The sequence below is a fragment of the Lissotriton vulgaris genome, chromosome 1_1, assembly GCF_964263255.1.
Source record: "Lissotriton vulgaris chromosome 1_1, aLisVul1.2, whole genome shotgun sequence".
Taxonomy (NCBI): domain Eukaryota; kingdom Metazoa; phylum Chordata; class Amphibia; order Caudata; family Salamandridae; genus Lissotriton; species Lissotriton vulgaris.
The window spans coordinates 539,262,600-539,282,524 of NC_141685.1; the positions used below are offsets into that span (position 1 = coordinate 539,262,600).

The 19,925-nt window shown below is 48.9% G+C and overlaps 1 protein-coding gene across 3 annotated transcripts in view; it reads right to left on the reverse strand.

The window, feature by feature from the left end:
• The window catches only part of CCDC18 (coiled-coil domain containing 18), a 1,483,839-nt gene that overhangs the window by 219,119 nt on the left and 1,244,795 nt on the right, over nucleotides 1-19,925 (reverse strand). For all 3 annotated transcript variants that reach the window (XM_086953919.1, XM_086953920.1, XM_086953918.1), the window contains one exon: nucleotides 6,494-6,631. In XM_086953919.1, coding sequence (XP_086810045.1) covers nucleotides 6,494-6,631 — 138 coding nt within the window. The remainder of the gene's footprint in view (nucleotides 1-6,493; nucleotides 6,632-19,925) is intronic.

Genomic DNA, 19,925 nt, shown 5'->3' on the forward strand with positions numbered 1-19,925 from the left:
TCGATGACCAGGAAGGGCGCTCGAGGCGGAACAACATCCGTATAATAGGTGTACCAGAATCGGAAGACACGAGGGCAATGGACCTATATGTAGAGAACCTAATCAAAGAGACCCTAAAGCCCAAAGGACTCTCCGCCTTCTTCACAGTGGAGAGGGCGCACCGGGTGCCGGGGGGACGCCACAAGACGGGCGCTAACCCCAGACCAATCATAGCGAGGCTCTTCAATTTCAGGGATCGAGACGCAATCCTACAAGCGGCAAGGAACTCGCCCCCCATTAAGATCCAGAACGCGACGCTGGCGTTCTTTCCTGACTATACGGCCGAGGTGGCACGGAGGAGAAGAACCTTTTTTGAAGTCAAAAAAGAATTAAGAGCCAGAGAAATCCCGTACTCAATGCTTTTTCCGGCCAAGCTTCGGGTCGTGGCTGACAACAAAACTTGGTTTTTTGACTCCCCGGAGGTGGCGCAGGATTGGCTAGAGGGATGGAGGACGGCGGGCCTCCCTCGTCGCTCCAATAGACAGAACAAGCACCGTACTGCTGGCTCCCGACAGGGCTCACAAGCCAACGATGAGGATGCAGAGTTACATTCCCCTTTGTCCGACCGTCATGAGGATAGTGCAGACGGAGAACAATAAGTCACTGCTAAAGTCTGGTTGAACTGATGGAGACGAAGGCAGGCAACGCCGCCTTGGACACTGGGCGGAAGGGCCTCCGCAGCTGAGGAAGGGGGCCGCTGACCACGGAGAAGCCTTCACCCCAGCGAGCAAGTACTATGTTATGGGTTGGGTTCAAGCACTCTGCTGAGTTGGGGGGGCGGGCAGTTCTGAGTCCGTTGAGCAGGGGGGCAGGGAGGGGGGGAGTTGGGGGTAGGATGGGGTTTTGGTTCTTGGTTTCTACACAGGGGCAGGGTAGCTACGATGGGGCACACGAGCATAACAGGGTAAAGTCACGATGCAACACGCAGGGCCACCACACGGCCCTCCTGGTCATCCACGAGCACAAGTTTCCAGTCCGCGCACCCAAACATGATGGGGGAGGACACTAATGTAGGGCAGACGTCCCCGCTACGCCTCATGTCCTGGAATGTGAGGGGTCTAGGTGACAAAGTTAAACGAGGGCTGGTCCTGCAAAGTATAAAAAGGTTGAATCCCGCCCTGGTCCTACTACAGGAAACACACCTCACCGGCACGGCTACGAAGGCCCTAGACAGGAAAGGATACAGCATGGTGGTTCACTCTGAGTTCACGAAGGGGTCCAGGGGCACCAGGATATTAATTCATCGCTCATCCAGGTTCATAACCCAATCGATTGCAGTAGACACACAGGGGCGCTTTGCAGCGATACATGGACAATGGGAGGGGAAGCCGCTTAACGTAGTCTCAGTGTACATCCCGCCGGCACTACACACCATAGGTTTCCCGGAACTAGGGAAATTTTTGTTAGACCTTCCAGAAGGGGATCTTGTAATGGGTGGTGATTTTAATGCAGTGGCACAAGACTCCCTAGATCGCCATCCAGTGCGCACACAAACACCGGGGCCCTCCAAATTGCATGACTTCATGGAAGCGCAGGGTTTAGTAGATATATGGAGGCGGCTCCACCCAGATGACCGGCAATACACGTACTACTCGGCAGTTCACGACAGCCTATCGCGGATAGACTATTTCCTGACGCTGGGAGGGGGTCTCCTCACTTTCACTGATTCTCAGATTAGACCGAGAGGGGTCTCCGATCACTCCCCGCTTAAACTGACTCTGTCCAGTCAGGAACGGACCCGTAGACGAGTTTACCCTATTTACCCGGGTTACCTTGGGGTGCCGGGAGTAGCCAAGGCCTTGAAGAAATATACACGATCTTACCTCGCAGAGAACGTAGGATCAGTGGAGTCGCCTACAATCCTTTGGGAGGCCTACAAGACAGTTCTCCGCGGGCAGGCGATTTCAGTGATCGCACAGCACAAGCACACACAACGACAGGAGCTGATAGATCTAGAGGAACAACTTGATAAGGCTGCACAGGAACACGAAGGGAACCCGACTGGGGACACCCAGCACGCGCTCCGACTGACCCAGCAGCGGCACACTGACTTTCTGCGCCGCAAAGTGCAGGACAATATGTCCGCGACTACGAGCAGGGTGTACGACATAGGCGATAAGGCGGGGAAGCTCCTGGCGTGGTTGGAGAAGGCACGGGGAGGCCAGAGGGCCATATTGCAATTGAGGGATCCTGAGGGTGAGATACAAACCAGTCCGGCACGAATAGTGGAACTCCTGGCAGACCATTTCCACTCCGTATACTCCCCTGAATATGAGGTCACACGGGAAATGGCGGAGGGCTCTCTTGTAGGAGTACCGACCCGCACTCTCTCCCCAGACCAACGGGACGAACTCGACTCCGATCTGACGGCGGATGAAATACAGATAGCCATAGCGGCACTTCACCCCGGGAAAGCGCTAGGCCCCAATGGTGTGCCAATAGAGTGGTACAAACTCATGTCCGAAACGCTGTCCGCGCCATTGCTCGACATGTTTCGGGAGTGTCGGGAACAGGGGCGACTGCCTCCTGATCAGCGCACGGCTACAATCGTCGCGATACCTAAGCCCGGCAAACCCCCTGAGGAGTGCGGATCATACCGCCCGATCTCCCTCCTTAACGCCGAGAGTAAAATTCTGGCGAAACTGTTGGCCACCAGGCTACTGCCCCATCTGGCGCACCTGATACACCCGGACCAGTCGGGCTTTATGCCACACCGGAGTACGGCGCTGAACTTGCGACGGCTACACGGGGTATTAGCCCGAGCCCCGCAGTTGGAGGAACCGGCAGCGGTATTGTCACTAGATGCCAAAATGGCGTTTGATATGGTGGAGTGGCGCTATCTCTTTGCGGTCCTGGAACACATGGGTATTGGCCCGACGTTCATATCGTGGGTCAGACTCCTGTATACCGAACCCGTGGCAAGGGTAACCGCAAACGGACACATATCAAGGGAGCTACCGCTGGCAAGGGGCACGAGACAGGGATGCCCACTCTCGCCACTGCTGTTCGCCTTAGTGCTAGAACCCCTGGCCACGATTATCAGGACCACCCAGCTGCTGAAAGGCATACAATGGGGAGGTGGATGGGAAGATAGGGTATCCCTATATGCTGACGATATGCTCGTCTACCTCATGGACCTCTCGAACAGTATCCCGGTCTTACTGGCACTGTGCGAAAGCCACGGTACAGCTTCAGGCTATAAACTCAACTGGTCCAAGTCCATAATCTATATGGTGCAGGGCGACCTTCCAGCCTTACCTGAGGATTGCCAATTGCTCGTAGAACACGTCGCCTTTAAATACCTAGGGATACGAATTACGAGGGAGCACTCGACCTTCCTTGAACTGAATCTTCAGCCCCAGCTGGACAGATTGAAGACGGACGTGCGCCTCTGGAAAAATCTCCCCTTAACACTGCTGGGTAGGGCGGCGCTCTTTAAGATGATGGCGCTCCCTCGCTTCCTTTATGTCCTGGAGAACACGCCGGCGATGGTCCCCGTCTCATTCTTCCGCCACGTGTCGGCGAAATTGTCCAGCCTTCTGTGGGGAGACAAACCGGCCAGGGTTGCACAATTGAAACTAACTAGAGACTGGTACAGTGGGGGGATAGCCCTCCCTGACCTTGAACTGTACTACTGGGCCGCTCACCTTAAGGTGATCAACCAGTGGATCCACGCAGCACAGGACGACCCGGCATACAAGGCAGATAGACACCAACTGGGCACATCCACCCTTCTGGCCCCACTCTACAACAAAGGGATGATGAGAAAGCTGGAAGGGCCTACCAAACACACAGTAGCCATATGGCACAAAGCTCAGAGACGGCTGGCATGGGAGGGAGTGATCACCAGACTCACGCCACTATGGGATACCAAGGCCCTCGGTAACCTGCGCAGTTCCAAAGGGTTCGATCAATGGGATAACATTGGGATTTCCACGGTGGGCGACCTATGGACCAGAGAGGGCGTGCTCTCCTTTGCAACCCTGAGGGAGCAGTACAGCCTGGAGGAGACCGAAACATACAGATACATACAGATCAGACATGCACTCCTGTCGGCGTTGGAGACAGGTGTAACACTTCCGGAATCGGCTCTGTTAGAGGACCGATTGCTTACGGACTACATGGAGTCCGGTGCGACCTCCCTCACTTACCGCAAACTCATGAATAACCTACCGGATCCCCTTGGGAAGCTAAAGGAGTATTGGGTGGACGAGATAGGGGACCTAGATGAAGCAGACTGGAACGCAGCCCTGGCATCACCCAGGGAGGCAGGTATCTCCACTCGATTCAGACTGATCCAACTCAAAGTATTACATAGGGTCTACTACACCCGCACGACACTATATAAAATACACAGAGCAGAACACCCACTCTGCCTGAGGAATTGCGGGGAGGAGGGTACACTGTACCACACTATATGGACCTGTCCAAATATACAGGACTACTGGAGGCGGGTTACACGCACAATCGGCCAGACCCTCCAGCACCCGTTCACACCTGACCCTAGAGTTTGTCTCCTAAATGTGTGGGGCCCAACAGATTTGTCACTGCATGCGAAAAGATGGGTGGTCATTGGCGTAATGCTGGCAAAGCGAGATATTGCGAAAAACTGGGGGGCACAGGCGACACCGACACTGGCGCAATGGTGCAGAAATATGGATGTGCTTATGGTGACAGAGAGGGCAGTGTATCAACAGAGACGTAATCCTCGAAAATGGAACAGAATTTGGACACCCTGGAACACCTACAGGGGGGACATTTGTGAGCCTCTGCCTGAAGAAGAGGATGGGGACAGCTCAGGGGATGATGAGGATCTAGAGTGATGGGAGAGAGGGAGGAGTGGAAATCAGAGGCAGCGCACGTCACAAGGCCCTGGGAACCTACATACAGGCGAGAATGCTAGTTTGAATAACTGACTCAAAAGCTGCTAGATGCATCTGGACACACCTATGCTGATATAGACTAATGTTCTGGATCGTGGATTTTGACCCTTGAAGTAGCAAGTTGGGGGGGTAAAATGTAAAAGTTGCTTTAATGATTATAGGCAGCCGAATGTTGACGCTGCTCTGAAGATCGAATATCCGCTATTATGTAACATATGACAGCAACAACAAAAATAAAATAATTTTTAAAAAAAAACATGCGCGCCAAGAATATTTTTTTACCCACATCACAGTGCCAGCCTGCAAGGCAAGTCAAGTAGGGGTTGTCTTCTACTCTCTACTTAGCTACAGCCATAATGTGGATGAAAACAAACTGCCTTGTGGTTTGGATTGCAAAGTCTACTAAGAAAATAAAGCATCAGCTGTAGCTAGACCCTAAAAAGCATTTGTGCCAACCACATAAGCCCATGAACGTCCTGCTTCATATCAGGATATTCTTCAAACATTGATGATCATGACATCGAACTCTGCAAACCATTCCTACAATTTGAACCTCAACAATATAAAATATTTAGCACGGAACATGAACTGGTGTCACCACTTTCCAACAGGCATTATTATGAACTCAATCAATCTGGACAGCCTGATTCCTTCCGCTTTAAAATGTGCCCCCTGTAGTGCTCCGTTTCAAAGGCTCTCCTGGTGGGGAGTGACCTGGATATGAGGGCAGGAGTGAACGTGAGGTGCAGCAAACTCTTGAAAATGCATCACACACCAACGATGCATTGACAATAGGGGCTTGAAACAGACTAAGGGCTAAGGGATAGCTGCACATCCTGCAGCATCATTGGCGACAGGAAGGGTGCAGCCCTCACAATTCCCACCCATAGTTACAGTATGTCGGTAGGGCCCATCATCAAGGTGTAGCCGCTCACATGGAGTGGGAGCCCTTCTGTGCTGTAGATTCACAGATTGTGCTAGGCAGGCTGGGGCAGTGTGTGGGGTGTGATGCCCACATGCACTACCCATGCCTTTCTAGCACAAGCCATGGAGTTGGAAGCGGTGCAGGGTGCCCGGCCCACACTTGCCCATCCAAACCGGTCTGGCGCCCTGGAATACTGCCCAAAACAAGAAACAGACCACAACAGCTCCCATGAACCGTGGTAAGAGTCTTCAAATCACAGAATAAGAGCCCCGGTCGTAAATCAATGACGTTGTGTGTCATAATAAACCTGCTTAAGGATGAAGACATTTGAGCTATACTAGTATTAGCCACGTACTTTTCATAGAAACAGTGAATCCCTGTGCCACCCCTTAGTGTGCGATATTAAGCTGAAAGTGGATAGTGATACGCGCTGAGACCCATGGAAGGAAGCTGAAGAAGGCTTTAAGCCCAAGTTAATTCCTGTGCCATAAAATACTAAGGAATGCCCCATGATTAAAACATCTCACTCTGTTGGACATACTTGTTCAGGTGAAGAAATATAATCCCAATATCGAGCCGCACACTGCACCTTCATGCAAGGCTTCAGAGAGTGACTATAGATGTCCGGTTCATTTTTTAGTCTCACCTCCTGTTGATGGGTCTCCTTTAGTGAGTCCATCTCTGCTTTCAGGGTGTGTATCTCGGCTTGCATCCTGAACTCTAGCCGGGATTCGCGTTCTTGAGCAGCACCCAGCTCTTCTGCCAAGCTGTTTCCACGAGCTTCCTACAAAAACAAACGACTACCGGCATTACAGAGAGGCTCGAACAACTAGACACTTACAATTGTAATTAAATGTTAAACTCATGGGTGCAAAGTTCATATACTTTGCAACTGTGATCTCGCAAATAATGTGACCAGCTCATTTTTATTTTATAATGTATTTTATTGACTTTAGATGCAATCTACATAGTCAGGAAACAATATATCAACATAAAAAAGGCACTGAATTCCCTAGGCTTCCCGACACCCCCCTTCCCACAATTTCCGCTCCCCCCCCCCCATCTCCACCCACTGCATGGCCCATCTCAAACTGAACGCCTCATCCCGTCTAGGTACGGATTTCGGTCTCAGTCAGGGTTCGAGAGTCTCCTGGTGCAATGGGGATTCCCCTATAATCTGCTCATCTCTTCCAGAATGTCCTGTATTTTTGGGGACCGCCTTTGGCGTTGTAAACTGGTTGTTCCTTACTCATACACCAGTCTAATCCCTTTGTCCACTCCTCCACTGAGGGGGGACGAGTTGTGTTTCCATTGGCGGGTGGTACCTCTTTTGGCCACAGTCAAGCCTAGCCAGAGCAATGTCAGTTTATAACAGTCTCCTTCGATGTCGGAAGTGACATCTAAAAGGATCGCTTTAGGGTCATTTGATATAGTCCACCAAAACACGCGTCCTAAGAGGGTACCCGTCTCCAATAAGGACGCAATTTGACAACTATATATATGCAGTAAATGACCCTCCTGCATTGTTCACCGGAGGAAGGCGAGGGAGTAATCATACCGACTTTCCAAAGTTTGCACCTCATGAAATTTACTCTATCGATGTATTTTAGTTGGACGAGGAGACCAGCTCTACTTTTAAAATGACAATTCAACACCGAGTGTTTTCTCGATTAACCTTTGTGACCTCCAAAAGTTATACCAATCCAAAACAGAAAATGTAGTGCTAACTCACTGCAGTGCTCACCCTGTTGTGACCCTGGCAACCTCACCTGAGGTAGCTATACTTTGTTTCAATGGTGTTCGATATACAGCTTTCACTCTGATTTCCCTGAACATAAGTGATTCTCTTATACATTTTCAATGTTTATCATGACTGTATTACTGTGCACAACGTATTTATGAAAATCGTGTCAGCTGGAGCAGTATCCCCAGATGGGATCCAGCTCGGTCTGTCCATGACTGGCCCGTTCTTGCCGGGAAACACCTAAACTAATTTTACCTGACCTGTTTGTAACAGTAGCAACGCCTCGTCCACCCGGCCTTGTCGACTCTTGTCTGACAAAGGTGGAGCACGCCTGGCTCCCTGTCACCTCTAAAACCGAGGACTTTAACCTAGTTCCCGTCATGCAAAGGTCACTATGTGCATTCCTGACCATTACTTTCTTTCCTTCTGCCTGTTTACTCGGGCGACTCAACATTTCAAAGGGCAAAGTTTCCACACAGGCACCAAGGCTCTCTAATGTCCATCATTAGTAGCTGACCACCCTGAACAACCGGATCTGCTTTTAGCAAAGAATTAGATCATGTACGTAATTAAATTAAGATTGTATTTGTGTAAAAGTATCCACTAGAGGTAATTAGCATTTATAGTGAAGATGCACGCCAATCAGTATCCACAGTTTGCCAGTGCTGCAGTAATTAGTTTGGCTCAGGGACAAGACTACCAATAGTTTTATTCTCTATAAGGACTGTAGGAAGCTCCTAATCAAACTCACATTCTAGAATGTGAATGAGAGCCAAGATACCGGCAAGCACTGCAATGTCTCCCATCTGAGATCCATGGAATTTGGAATCTCTGTCTTGAAGACCCGCACCTTCACTTTCAGGTACCAGGGCTAAATACTTCTGTGTCACATGATCACATTGTAACAGCCTCTGTATGGCTGGGCTTGTGGCCAATCCAGTTATAATCTGCAGGCTGTCAGTGCCCGCTGTGACAAGTGGGTAATCCCACAGTGTAACTTTAAGGAAGATAGTTCTCTGCTCCTTCTATTGCCCCCCAAAATGGAAAATCGGTCTTTATGAACAGGCATAACTGCAGAAACCTCAAAAAATGTGGTGCTGAAAAAATTATGCATTAAGATTTATTTCATGTTATTATTGCCAGAGCTTGGATTCAGAAAAATACGCCAACTGTTATGGAATGGTGGAGCTTTGTTAAAGAAATTTATGCTATGGAGACCACTCTTGCCAACTCAAAAGCCTTCGGGCTAAACAAAAAACTGACAAAATCTGGGGAACATTTATGTCTTAACTACTGATATCTCTTCTTTCTTTTTCTTCTTTTTCTTTTCTTTTTACATGACCGTATTTTTGTCTGTGACTAATGTAATGCCTAAATGTGATTTTTGTATATTTTTGATTTGTTCTTTTTGTTGTTGTGTACTTTTGATGCAAATAAAAATTTGTTAAAAAAAAAAAAGATTTATTTCATGTGATTAAGTGAACACTATCACCTCCTTTTCAACAGAATTTGTTTTTTTCTAATTCTTGGGCTTCCAGACGACAGCAGCGATCAATGAAGGTGCCCCAGAAGCTACTATTCCAGCCACTAAGTAAATAGCAACGGATTTCAGTCAACACTTCGGCAATAAATAAAATATGAATGAAATCCAACTTATTGCGGCTTATCTGACCAAATCACAACATTTACAATAGGAGGTGGATAACCTGAGTGTGGAACTAATTTTAATCCAGAGTGGAATTGGACAATTAACCTTGAACCTCTACTCAATAAAATGGTCAATCATTTTAGGCAGCTACATGATTTCTCACTCTTCCGTATAGTTGCCTTAATCTTATTAAGATGCTTACTTTTCTGGTCGGTGAACTTATTTCAAGCTACTCTGAATTACATTTAGCTCATCTTTGTAGACATTTTCAAAACATAATTAATAAGCATGTATGGAAAACAAAGACATTTTCACTCTGCTTAAGAAATTCTTTGACTACTGCCCTGCCACCTTTAGCTGGCATTACCGGGCTGCTGTTGAAAACAGCTGGAATAATGAACTCAAATGTTGCGAGAACTAACAATTTCTAACTGTACACACTGAAAGGATTGTAACGGAAATACCTTTGGTATTTACCCAAGATACATCAACAATACTCGCTGTAATGTCGACAGCTCACAATATCCCACTTATGTCAATCTAAAAGCTCTTTTAATGACCTGAGTCAGCCACTACTATTGTCTGAGTCCCTTCATGTTCAATAGAGCACTCCCCTTAGGGAAGTGACAAGAAACGGAGGGGTGTGAAACATCGCAACAATAAAGAAATCCGTACACTCCCAGTTGTTATCTCATCACAATAAGGCCGGTTTAACACAATCAATCGATCACGGACGCAGCTGGTGTGTACCCGGAAACGCCTCGTGGCAGCCAGCGAACAGTATTTAGTCTGCGCAACAGCATTAAAAGAAAGATGCGGAGCTCACAAGGAAAGAATCTAGGTTGACAGAGGGTGTGACACCTTGACGAAGTAGGTCAGAGGGATGTGGGAGCAGCATTACTGACACCAAGGAGGCTAAGGATGGCACTTTATTAAAAAAAAAGACTACAGAGTGTTATGGAGTAAGGATGGAAACAAAAAATGTTGTATACCCCTCGTGAAGTCACTACTCCATAACAGTAACCTGCATTAATTGTGTGGTTTTATAAATAACCAACATAGAATAGAGTGCACACACAAATACACGTGGGATACTAATTTGCTTATGTTGCGAATAATAAATAAATTAATTTACTAATTAAGTGCAGTTGTCATACTAATCTTGTGCGCAAATGCCATATTCTAACCAAAATCTGTATGCATATGCTTTCTGTATGTCTAATTGTGGCATAAATGATGGAGAATGGTGAGTAAACCATGCTTATTACCTAGCAGATATAGCAACAAATAACTAACTGGGTTACCTTAGAGTGGGGGGAGGTAAACAGAAGGGCTATATTTCGAAAATTAATGTTTAATTGTGTTTGTTTCTATAATAGTTCCCATTTTGGCCTATGCGGCCTAATCCAAAATGGAAGTTTTTCACGACTCCGAGTTTTAGATGATGTTCGCATGCGTGATTGAACTCGAGAGGAGTGCAAGTATCCTTGGTCTGTACAGCGTGGGTCAAGGACAGTGTGGCCTGGATGTTCAAACTGGTGCCAACAAATTTGAATGTCCGCATCTTAAGCCTGGGAAAGTTGGAAGATATTGCAAATTAAAGGACACAAGCGGAAAGGACTGCTAAAGGACAATAGAGACTTTATTTTTTGATTAAAATGATGACTTTGCGGAAATATAGACAATGAGGAGACGAGGTTATGCTCATCCACCCCTTGAATTAACCAATCAGAATAAAGAAAGACCCCAAAAGTTACAAGTTTTAGATAGATAAGTTAGGGAAAAATGGTATAAAAGAGGACGTTTGGAAGTAAGAAAAAACCTTGCTTTTCGATTTTATTTTGTACCACGACATGCTGTCAGATTGTTGAATTTTTTATGCTGCGAGGACTTTGAAATTTTTCTTGACTCTAACTTTTTGAATGGGTGCGGAGTCCTGATGGGAGGTGAACACCAAGAAAGAATAGAGAGGTGGTTTTTGGGAACTGTTCTGTCCTTATGCTGATGTCCGTGTCCTGAAATCTTGGTAATATAATTTTGCGTACTTTCCTGAACTGTTATGCTAATAAATATAAATGTTTGAATGTAACTTTTTTTTCTCTTTAGGTTATTAATGTTTTAAATGAATTTTGAAATAGAGTGAATACAAGTAAGGTCATGCTAGGAGATTTAAACTCTAAAATTAAATAAATGGACAATTAAGCTGGTCTTGTTGTCCATTAGTTAACTTTTACTAGCAGAGCCATTGACAATAATGGTGGGGTGTTTTTATGCTTCTTGAAATTAAAACCATGGTAATATCGATAAACTGCAGATGTATATAGTGTAGTATGAAGTAAGACATTCCGCTAAAAATCCAGCAGCTTTCCTCTAGTCTTCACCAATCCTTGGAGCAGTGTGAATATGTGTATAAATGTCTTGCAGTGTGTCGGGCCCCACTGATGAGTAATGTGAGAATAGTTCCTTAGGAGTATGGTGAGGGTTTTGCAGATAATTTCTGGAGCCGCGCTGGATCAGTTATTTCTTGGTAGCAGAGGATAGGTTGCTATAGGTTAACTAGGATAAGTAATGTGTACGGCAATGTATACAGGGTTTTGATGTACAGAATTTATGACTAACATTATATGTTGAGTCTGTATTGCGTTATATGTAGTCCGGAATTAAGGCTTCTGGGAAGTAGGAAGCTGGTTACTCTGCCTAGGAAGAGGAACGTGTGGCATGTAAGTCGCACAAGTGTGGCATGTAAGTCACACATCACATAGTATGTTTCAAAGTGGTGACATCGTCATATGTTACAAGTTTGGGACCTTTACGTGTAAAAGTGGTGAATGTATAGCGAAGGCAGTCTATAAAATTTTGGGCTTGAGCAAAGGAATCATTGCGTATTCTGACTTAAAACTTATTCCTGAAAGAGTAATAGATTTTAACCTAAGCTTGAGAGAAGGGTAAGGTAGAGGGATGTGTTACTTTATCGGCGAGACTAAAATTCTGTGGTAGAGAAGAGGTAAGCGCTGTCTACTGGAAATACAGAATACTTGTGTGATTGAGGAAACTATCACTTTGGTTTTAGCAAAACAGAGGAATGGGGATGTTTTATGTCGTTACTAACTGGTTTTAGTTGTATAAAAGGATACATACAGTGTGCCGATACATTTTGTAAAGGAGGGGTCAGTCGAAGCTGCAGAAGCCGGAGCAGGGCTGACGTCAAAGGTGTCGCGCTGGGATTGGTCCGCGTGACTAGGACAGAGTAAGCGCTGATTGGTGCATTAGCCAAGACTGTAAAATCATTGGTTGTGCGCAAGTGAAACTTTTCGTGTTCTGATTGGTGCGTTAGTGTTGACCGCGCTGTGATAGGTCCGTTTAGCGAAGCAGTTTGCGGGAGAGTGCGCGATTGTTTTGAAAGTCAGGAAATCATCAGAAAAATTTAGGTTTATTATGGAGGAGAAAAAGAAAAACCTACATGGTTCAAAAAGTTGAAGAATGTGTTTGAAAAGGATAAGGCAATAGTGTCAAGAGAGGGTTAAATTGTTTCATCTGCCTAAAACGCCTGCATCATATATGATGACAAAATATGGCTACCATGCATGTATTTATTTTTTATTTTATTTTTTGAAACCTTTATTGATGACCAAAGTGATAGGTAGTACACAGCTTCACGCCTACACCCTGCAATTGCAGGCCGGCAGCTACATAGAATGGAGCCCAGAGCAGGACATAAGTAAAAAGGGGCACAGCATTAATACTTAAACACAGCATGCCGCCTACAACCCACTGGGCCGGCCGCGATAGAAATGTGGCCTATTCAGGTAGTACAGATGTCATATCTACCGGCCGAAGCACATTGTATACCAGCAAAAAGCAATTGAGGCTTCTTTTTCAAGTTTTTTGTGAAAGAGAAAACCAGAAATCAAACACAACTGGGGACCGACCTTCCCATGATATACCACCATACAGTGTATGTGGATCAGAGGATCCGAGGGTGAGGAGCCTTAATGCAACATGAAGAAATAGGAGGAGCAACCTCCATCAAGGCCCGAAGGCTCCGCACCAACTAAATACTTCTGGCTGGCATGGTAAGGGCAAAGAGGGAAGAGGGGGAAGAGGGGGATAAGGGGGAGGGGGAGGGGGGAAAGGTTCATAACCGACCCAGTGAGGTCAATAATGTGCTAAGGGCTTGTATGTGGTGCTACATGTAACATGTTGCTAACGTGAGTGCGCAGTCAGGTGCAAGGTATGCGTCGCGGACCAGCCCAAAGCCGGGCACCAGGAACTGCCAGGATATAGAGGAGTCTGTCCATCGGTACAGGAGGACGATAAGAGAGCAGAAGGGGAGGACAGCATGTAAGGGTATGGATTTAAGTGTCAGGATGCTCCTCACTCTGTTGACGGAGGAGATAGGCAGACAGGGGACCCCAGATATCTTTGGGACGTGACTTATGTGGTAAGAGTTCGGCATAGTTATGGAGGTGATCTTGCCAAGTGGACATAATGTCGAGCCAGATTTTGAATTTAGGAGCACGTCCTCTACCCCATCTACAGGCTACATGGCGTTTGGCTAATAAAAGGCCCATTGCGAAAAACTTTCTATGTGATTTCAGTGCAAAGACCGATTGACCTAACAGGGCCGACCCAGGACAGGGATCAATAGCAACTCCAACCATATCCGAAAGGGCACGAAAAATGGCCTGCCAGTATGCCGCGACGGAGGGGCATGTCCACGCGAGGTGGAAGAAATCGGCACCCTCCACCCCGCATCTAAGGCAATGGTCAGTGTCACGGAGGCCAAGCCGAAACAGTTTGGAAGGGGTAAAGTAAATGCGATGCAAGAATTTAAAATGTATCAATCGGAGCCGGGTATTACCAGTAACTGCATTAGTGTGTGAGCAGCTCTCTTCCCATTGATCATCTGACAGTGGGGAGCCAAGGTCATTGTCCCATGCACTGCGGACTTTGAGTGGAGGCGGCGTTGGGGACGGCTGGGCATGCTTGTACAGCATGGACACCACGTGTTTGGGGTTGTCCGTTTGTAAGAGCGAGTGCAGAGGGGCCAGTGTGTCTGGCTCGTCAGGAAAATTCGGAGTAACTGCCTTAACGTTCTGTCTCAGCCGGACATAGAGAAACGTGTCCATGACCGAGGCAGTGTGCTCTCCGAAGAATTGCGCCGATGTTCGGAACTGCCCCTGGAGGTATAAATCACCCCATGTGTGAATCGCCAGTTTCAGGAGTAGTTTACGGCCAATCTCCTCACAGGCGACCCGTAATCTAGGGTCATGTGCTAGAGGCATGCATGGTGAGTACAAAAACTCAACCTCCATGTGAACCGCAATTCGCCTCCACGCTTGCACCGTGCAGTCGACTGTGGTAGGGTCTCGGTCCGAGACATTCGGCGTAGTATAGAGATAGCCCGACGGTTGCACCGGGCGCATGTATCCATCCTCCACTGCTAAATGGGCCATGAAGGGGGGAGGATGCAGCCAGTACGCGGCGAAGTGGCCCTGGGCACAGTCGTAATAACGCTGGAAGTTAGGAACGTCAAACCCACCCTGGTGATAAGGTAACATGAGCGTCTTCAGACTTATCCTGGCCTGTTTACCCCCCCAAATAAGCCTCGACAATTGGGAATTGAGGGCGCGGAAGAAATGGGAACCAGGATTGTATGGTATGTTAATAAAGAGGTAGAGCAATTTGGGGAGGACTACCATCTTTATAAGTGAGACTCGTCCTGCCATTGAAAGTGGGAGATGGATCCACTTAGTGATTGTATCAGTAAGTTTGTCCAGCGCGGTACCATAGTTAGCCCTGATGAGGGTCTCGCGATTCCGGGAAACCACCACTCCGAGATATTTTAGGTCATCCGTTTCCCAAATCAAGGGATAGTCCAGGGGAAATTGCGTGGTCTTATCCGTTAAGGGGAATAGAGCCGACTTCGACCAATTAATTTGTATTCCTGAAATCGCACCGAATTTGGTGACTTCGCGTAGTATGGGGTTAAGGTTTTCCTGCGGTTTATTTATATATAGGGTCATGTCGTCAGCATATAGAGCTATTAAGAGCTGACGCTCCGGATAAATAAGGGAACGATGGTTATGGTGCTGACGAAGTTTGGCTGCCAGCGGCTCGATGGCAATCGCAAAGAGGGCTGGGGAAAGGGGGCAGCCTTGTCTGGTGCCCCTATGTATGTTAAACGGAGCCGTCCTGGCCCCATTGAGTAAGACTGAGGCACTGGGGTTGCTGTACAATAACTTTATCCAATCGAGGAAGCTGAAGGGGATCCCCATGCGTTCAAGGAGGGCCAGCAGATAATCCCACTCAAGGGAATCGAACGCCTTGGTGGCGTCGAGAAACACTGCCGCAGCTTCGGACTTGGGGTTAATGTCTTGCAGTACCGCCTGAAGGGTGCGAAGGTTATGTGAGGTCGCCCTATTGGGGACAAAACCCGCCTGATCTGGCAGGACCAGGCGCTCCATCAACAGGTTAAGGCGAGACGCCAGTACCTTCGCTAAGATTTTGACATCTGTATTGAGCAAAGAAAGGGGTCTATATGAGTCGCAGTGCTCAGGTGGTTTGCCCGGTTTCAAGAGAGATGCGATAAGGGCCTCGCGCATCGAGGGCGGGAGGATTCCCACTTCGAGGGCGGAATAATAAACTTGTTGTAGTATTGGGGCAAGGATGTGAACATATGCCTTATAAAAATCGATTGGCAGCCCATCAGACCCAGGGGATTTGCCCGATTTCATGGACATGATGGCATCCTTTATTTCATCTACCTCAAGGATGTGGTGGAGGAATTTTTGTTGGGTTGGACCAAGCCACGCAATGGCCGTGTCCTCCAGGTAAGGATGTAGGTTAATAGGAGCCGATCTTTGAGAAGTGTAGAGGGTGGAGTAGTGATTTGTAAGGATGCGGAGCTGTTCAGGAAGGTTTCGCTGCGGGATTTGTTGTTCATCAAGCAAGACAGTGACGAAATTATTGTATCTAGGGGTCCGGACCGCGGAGGCCAGAGCCCTGCCAGGTCTATCCCCCTCACCGAAAACCCGTGCAGAGTGCTGTTTGCCGAGGAATTTGCACTCCCTATCCGCCGCCTCCGCGTAGTCGTTTAGTTTCTCCCGAAGGAGGGCATTCGTAGCATGATCGCGGGCCTCGCGAGTACCAATCCGTTCTAAGTCTCGAAGTTCGGATTCAAGTTTACGAAGATCACTTCGCAAGGATTTAAGGACTCCGCCTCCCTTAGAGATGCACCATCCCCGAACGGTGACCTTAAAGGCTTCCCAGACTACAGAGAGATCCGACACCGATCCCACATTTCTGTCGAAAAAGTCTTGGATGTCCTGTTCAAGGTCTGCCCTGAAGGCGGAATCGGTGAGATGGGAAGGGTTGAGGCGCCAGCTCAAATAAGGGGAGGTCTCAATTGGAATGCGTAGTGAGATAAGAACCGGGGAATGGTCAGAGAAAGTCCTGGCAAGGTGTCGGGCTGTGATTAACCAGGGGGTGAGGCCTGCCGATAGGAACACGTAGTCGAGCCGCGCCCAAGTGGAATGCACTGCGGAGTAATGAGTGCCCTGTTTAAGGGACGGGTGGAGGTGTCGCCATGCATCAATGTAGTGGTGTTCAGCAACTATGGAGGATAGGGTACTTTGGGTATGGGAGTAGTGTGCCGGCAGGGGGTGGGATCTGTCAATACCCGGTGCCACCGCGGAGTTGAAGTCCCCACCCAGTATCACATGGCTAATGCCCAGAGTTTGAATTTTACCCCACATCGTGAGAAGTGAGGAAGTGTCGTCTACATTGGGGCCATAATAGCAAACGAAAAGGACCGTATGAGAATGTAGTTTACCCCACATCATACAGTATCTGCCACCGGGGTCCACGTCCGTCCCGGCAGGCGTGAAGTTCACACCCCGTCTAACCAGAATTGTAACCCCCCTTGCATAGTTGGAATAGGAGGAGAAAACCCTGCAGGAGGCCCACCTGGTAGCGAAGAGAGATGAGCTATCCTGCATTAAATGAGTTTCCTGCAGCATAGCTATTGAAATGCCCTGTCTATCTAGGTAACCTAAAATTTGCCTCTTTTTCCTAGGGTTATTCAGCCCCCGAATGTTCCACGACAATAGCTGAAATTGGTGCGATGGTAGTGTGTCACCTACGTCACCCATTCATACATAGAAGAAATCTTGTAGCTCGCGATCACACAATTGACCATTAAAGCACTTTGGATATCCAGCACAGTACAATCTCCCCATAAAAACCTCCCACCGATCCCCCCTCTTGACAGCATAAAGAACATTTCCATGTCAAAGGTAGTGGAGCATACTTCCTTCCCACCCACACCGGCAACCCCAACTGGCCGGGAATACAGCCCCCACCCAACAACCCAGAAAGAAAACAGAGTATTACCCAGAAAAGGCATAATCCAGAACCCAACCCGCAGGGGGGAAGGGGTGCTAGTGGGGGTACGCCCGCTCGGGGACCAGGACTAGGGGCACCAGACCTACCAATCCACCTCCCTACTTACACCCACAGACAACAGGGAGAGACCCTAGTCGCCAAAAGTGGGACGGAGGTGGGTGACCGAGCACGAAGGAGAATCATGGACCGATAAGCCCCGTGCTGATCAGGTACCTAAAAAAGGAATAGCAATACTCAGACATCTGTTAGCAAATGAACACTGCGCGCCTTATGAAAAGGAAACGATACCGCTAAGTAGTCTCTTAGTCCTGTTGCGCCATCGGCGATCTCGACCCAGATCTGCGTTGAGTTGCATCGTCACTGGTACGTTCTCTTCTGCTGTGTTTAAGGAAATCCTCAACTTGTTGCGGGTTTAGAAAGAAGTGCGTTGTACCCTGAAAGGTCACTTTCAACTTCGCAGGGTATAGCATGGCATATGGGATTTCTTGTGCCTGAAGTTTCTTTTTAACCACAGTGAATTTGCGCCTAGCCTCCTGGACAGAGGGGGTGAAATCAGGAAAAAAGGAGAAGGCAGTATTGCAGTAGTTCACAGTCCCCATTGCTCTCGCTCGCTGGAGCACCGCATCACGGTCTCTATAGTTCAGGAAGCGCACTATGATGGGACGAGGTGGGGCTCCTGGAGGCGGGCGCGCTGCCAGAGATCGATGAGCACGTTCAATGATGAAATGTGGGGAGAAGGATTCCTTTCCAAACAGTTCAATAAGCAGGTTTTCTACAAAGGGCTCCATCTTCCCGGTGTTGGTGGATTCCGCAAGGCCTAAAATTCGAACGTTGTTGCGTCGAGACCTCGCTTCCAAGTCCTCATTCTCGTCCGCGATAAGTTTAAGCAACCTGTCCATTTGAGTGACCTGTTTACCAGTGGAGGAGGCCCCATCTTCAAGAACCGAAATTCTATCCTCTGTTTCCTTGATGCGGGTGTCATGTTGCTCCAGTTTAGAAACCACACTGTCCATGCGTGAATTAATGGTGTCTATTTTGGCGTCGATTGAGGATAGGCTTTGTTTCATTCCCAACAGTAATGACTTCCAGTCCTCCTCCGGAGGAGCCGGTGCAGGAGGACTGCCGCCGGGCTCCGGCGTCGTTTTGGGCTGTTTTTTAGATTCAAAGGGTATTTTGGACTGGCGTGCGTCACTTCGGCCCATGTCTCTTCTGGGCGTCCGCGATGTAGTGGGGGAGGTGGACGCCAGAGCGCAGGAGGGGCACAGCAGAAGAGAAGAAAATGAACTCTCAACAGATCCAACGTAGTGGAGACTGGTAAATTAAGGAGTCCGTGGCAAAAGGTGCAACTGAAAACAGGGACCCTGGTGGAGAGGGCAGCGTGAAGGGCTAGCACGTGGGGAAATAGTAGCAGTGCGGACCGACGTCCCACGCAGATGCCCCGAACAGCTATGGTCTTGTGTCAGGCCGTGCCTGTGCCCTTGCCCAGTGGAGGGGGGGGGGGGGGGGGGGGGCTCAGGATGCAACCTGTATTGCGTGCAGCACTTCACAGTCATGGAGGGAAGGTGAGGGAGTAATCCGTCCGTAACAGCAGGGCCGCCCTGGTGTCAATGGGTCAGTGCACTAGGTGATCGTCGGTCCTCGCGGCGCCACACCCACAGCAGTGACAGACGGCAGGGAGTAGGGCAGTCCCCCTCCGACCTCGGGAAGGATGCTCAAAGGTGAGGGCGGGCCGGCGGACACGTCGATGTGTAGGTTACCCCCTGCGTAGTGAAGACAGTAAGAGCAGCTCACACATCTCAGGCAGAGTAGCGCCCGCCACCCGATAGTGAGAGGCAGGCAGGTGTTGGCCTCAGAGCCGAGGGAGGCGGGGAGCAGCAGAAGCGGCAAACTGCAAGTCCGACCTGGCAGCCGGTACGCCCGATCCGCAGCCGCCCGGGAGGGCCGCAGGACAGCACAGGCAGAGCAGTGCCGCAGGACAGCACAGGCAGAGTAGTTCCCTCCGCCCGTAAGTGAGACACAGGCAGGTGTTGGCCTCAGAGCCGTGGGAGGCGGGGAAGCAGCAGACGCGGCAAACTTCAAGGCCGACCTGACAGCTGGGGAAGAGGCGCCCTGAAGGGGGGCCGGTGCACACGCTATGCAGATGTCCGGGAGGGCCGCAGGATAGCGCTCCAGTGGGGAGACGTGTCAGGCAGGAGACAGGTACAGCGCCGACCGGGGGGGGGGGGAGGGGGGGGGGGGCGGGGGCTGCGAAGGCACAGAGCTGGAAAGCAGCACTCACCC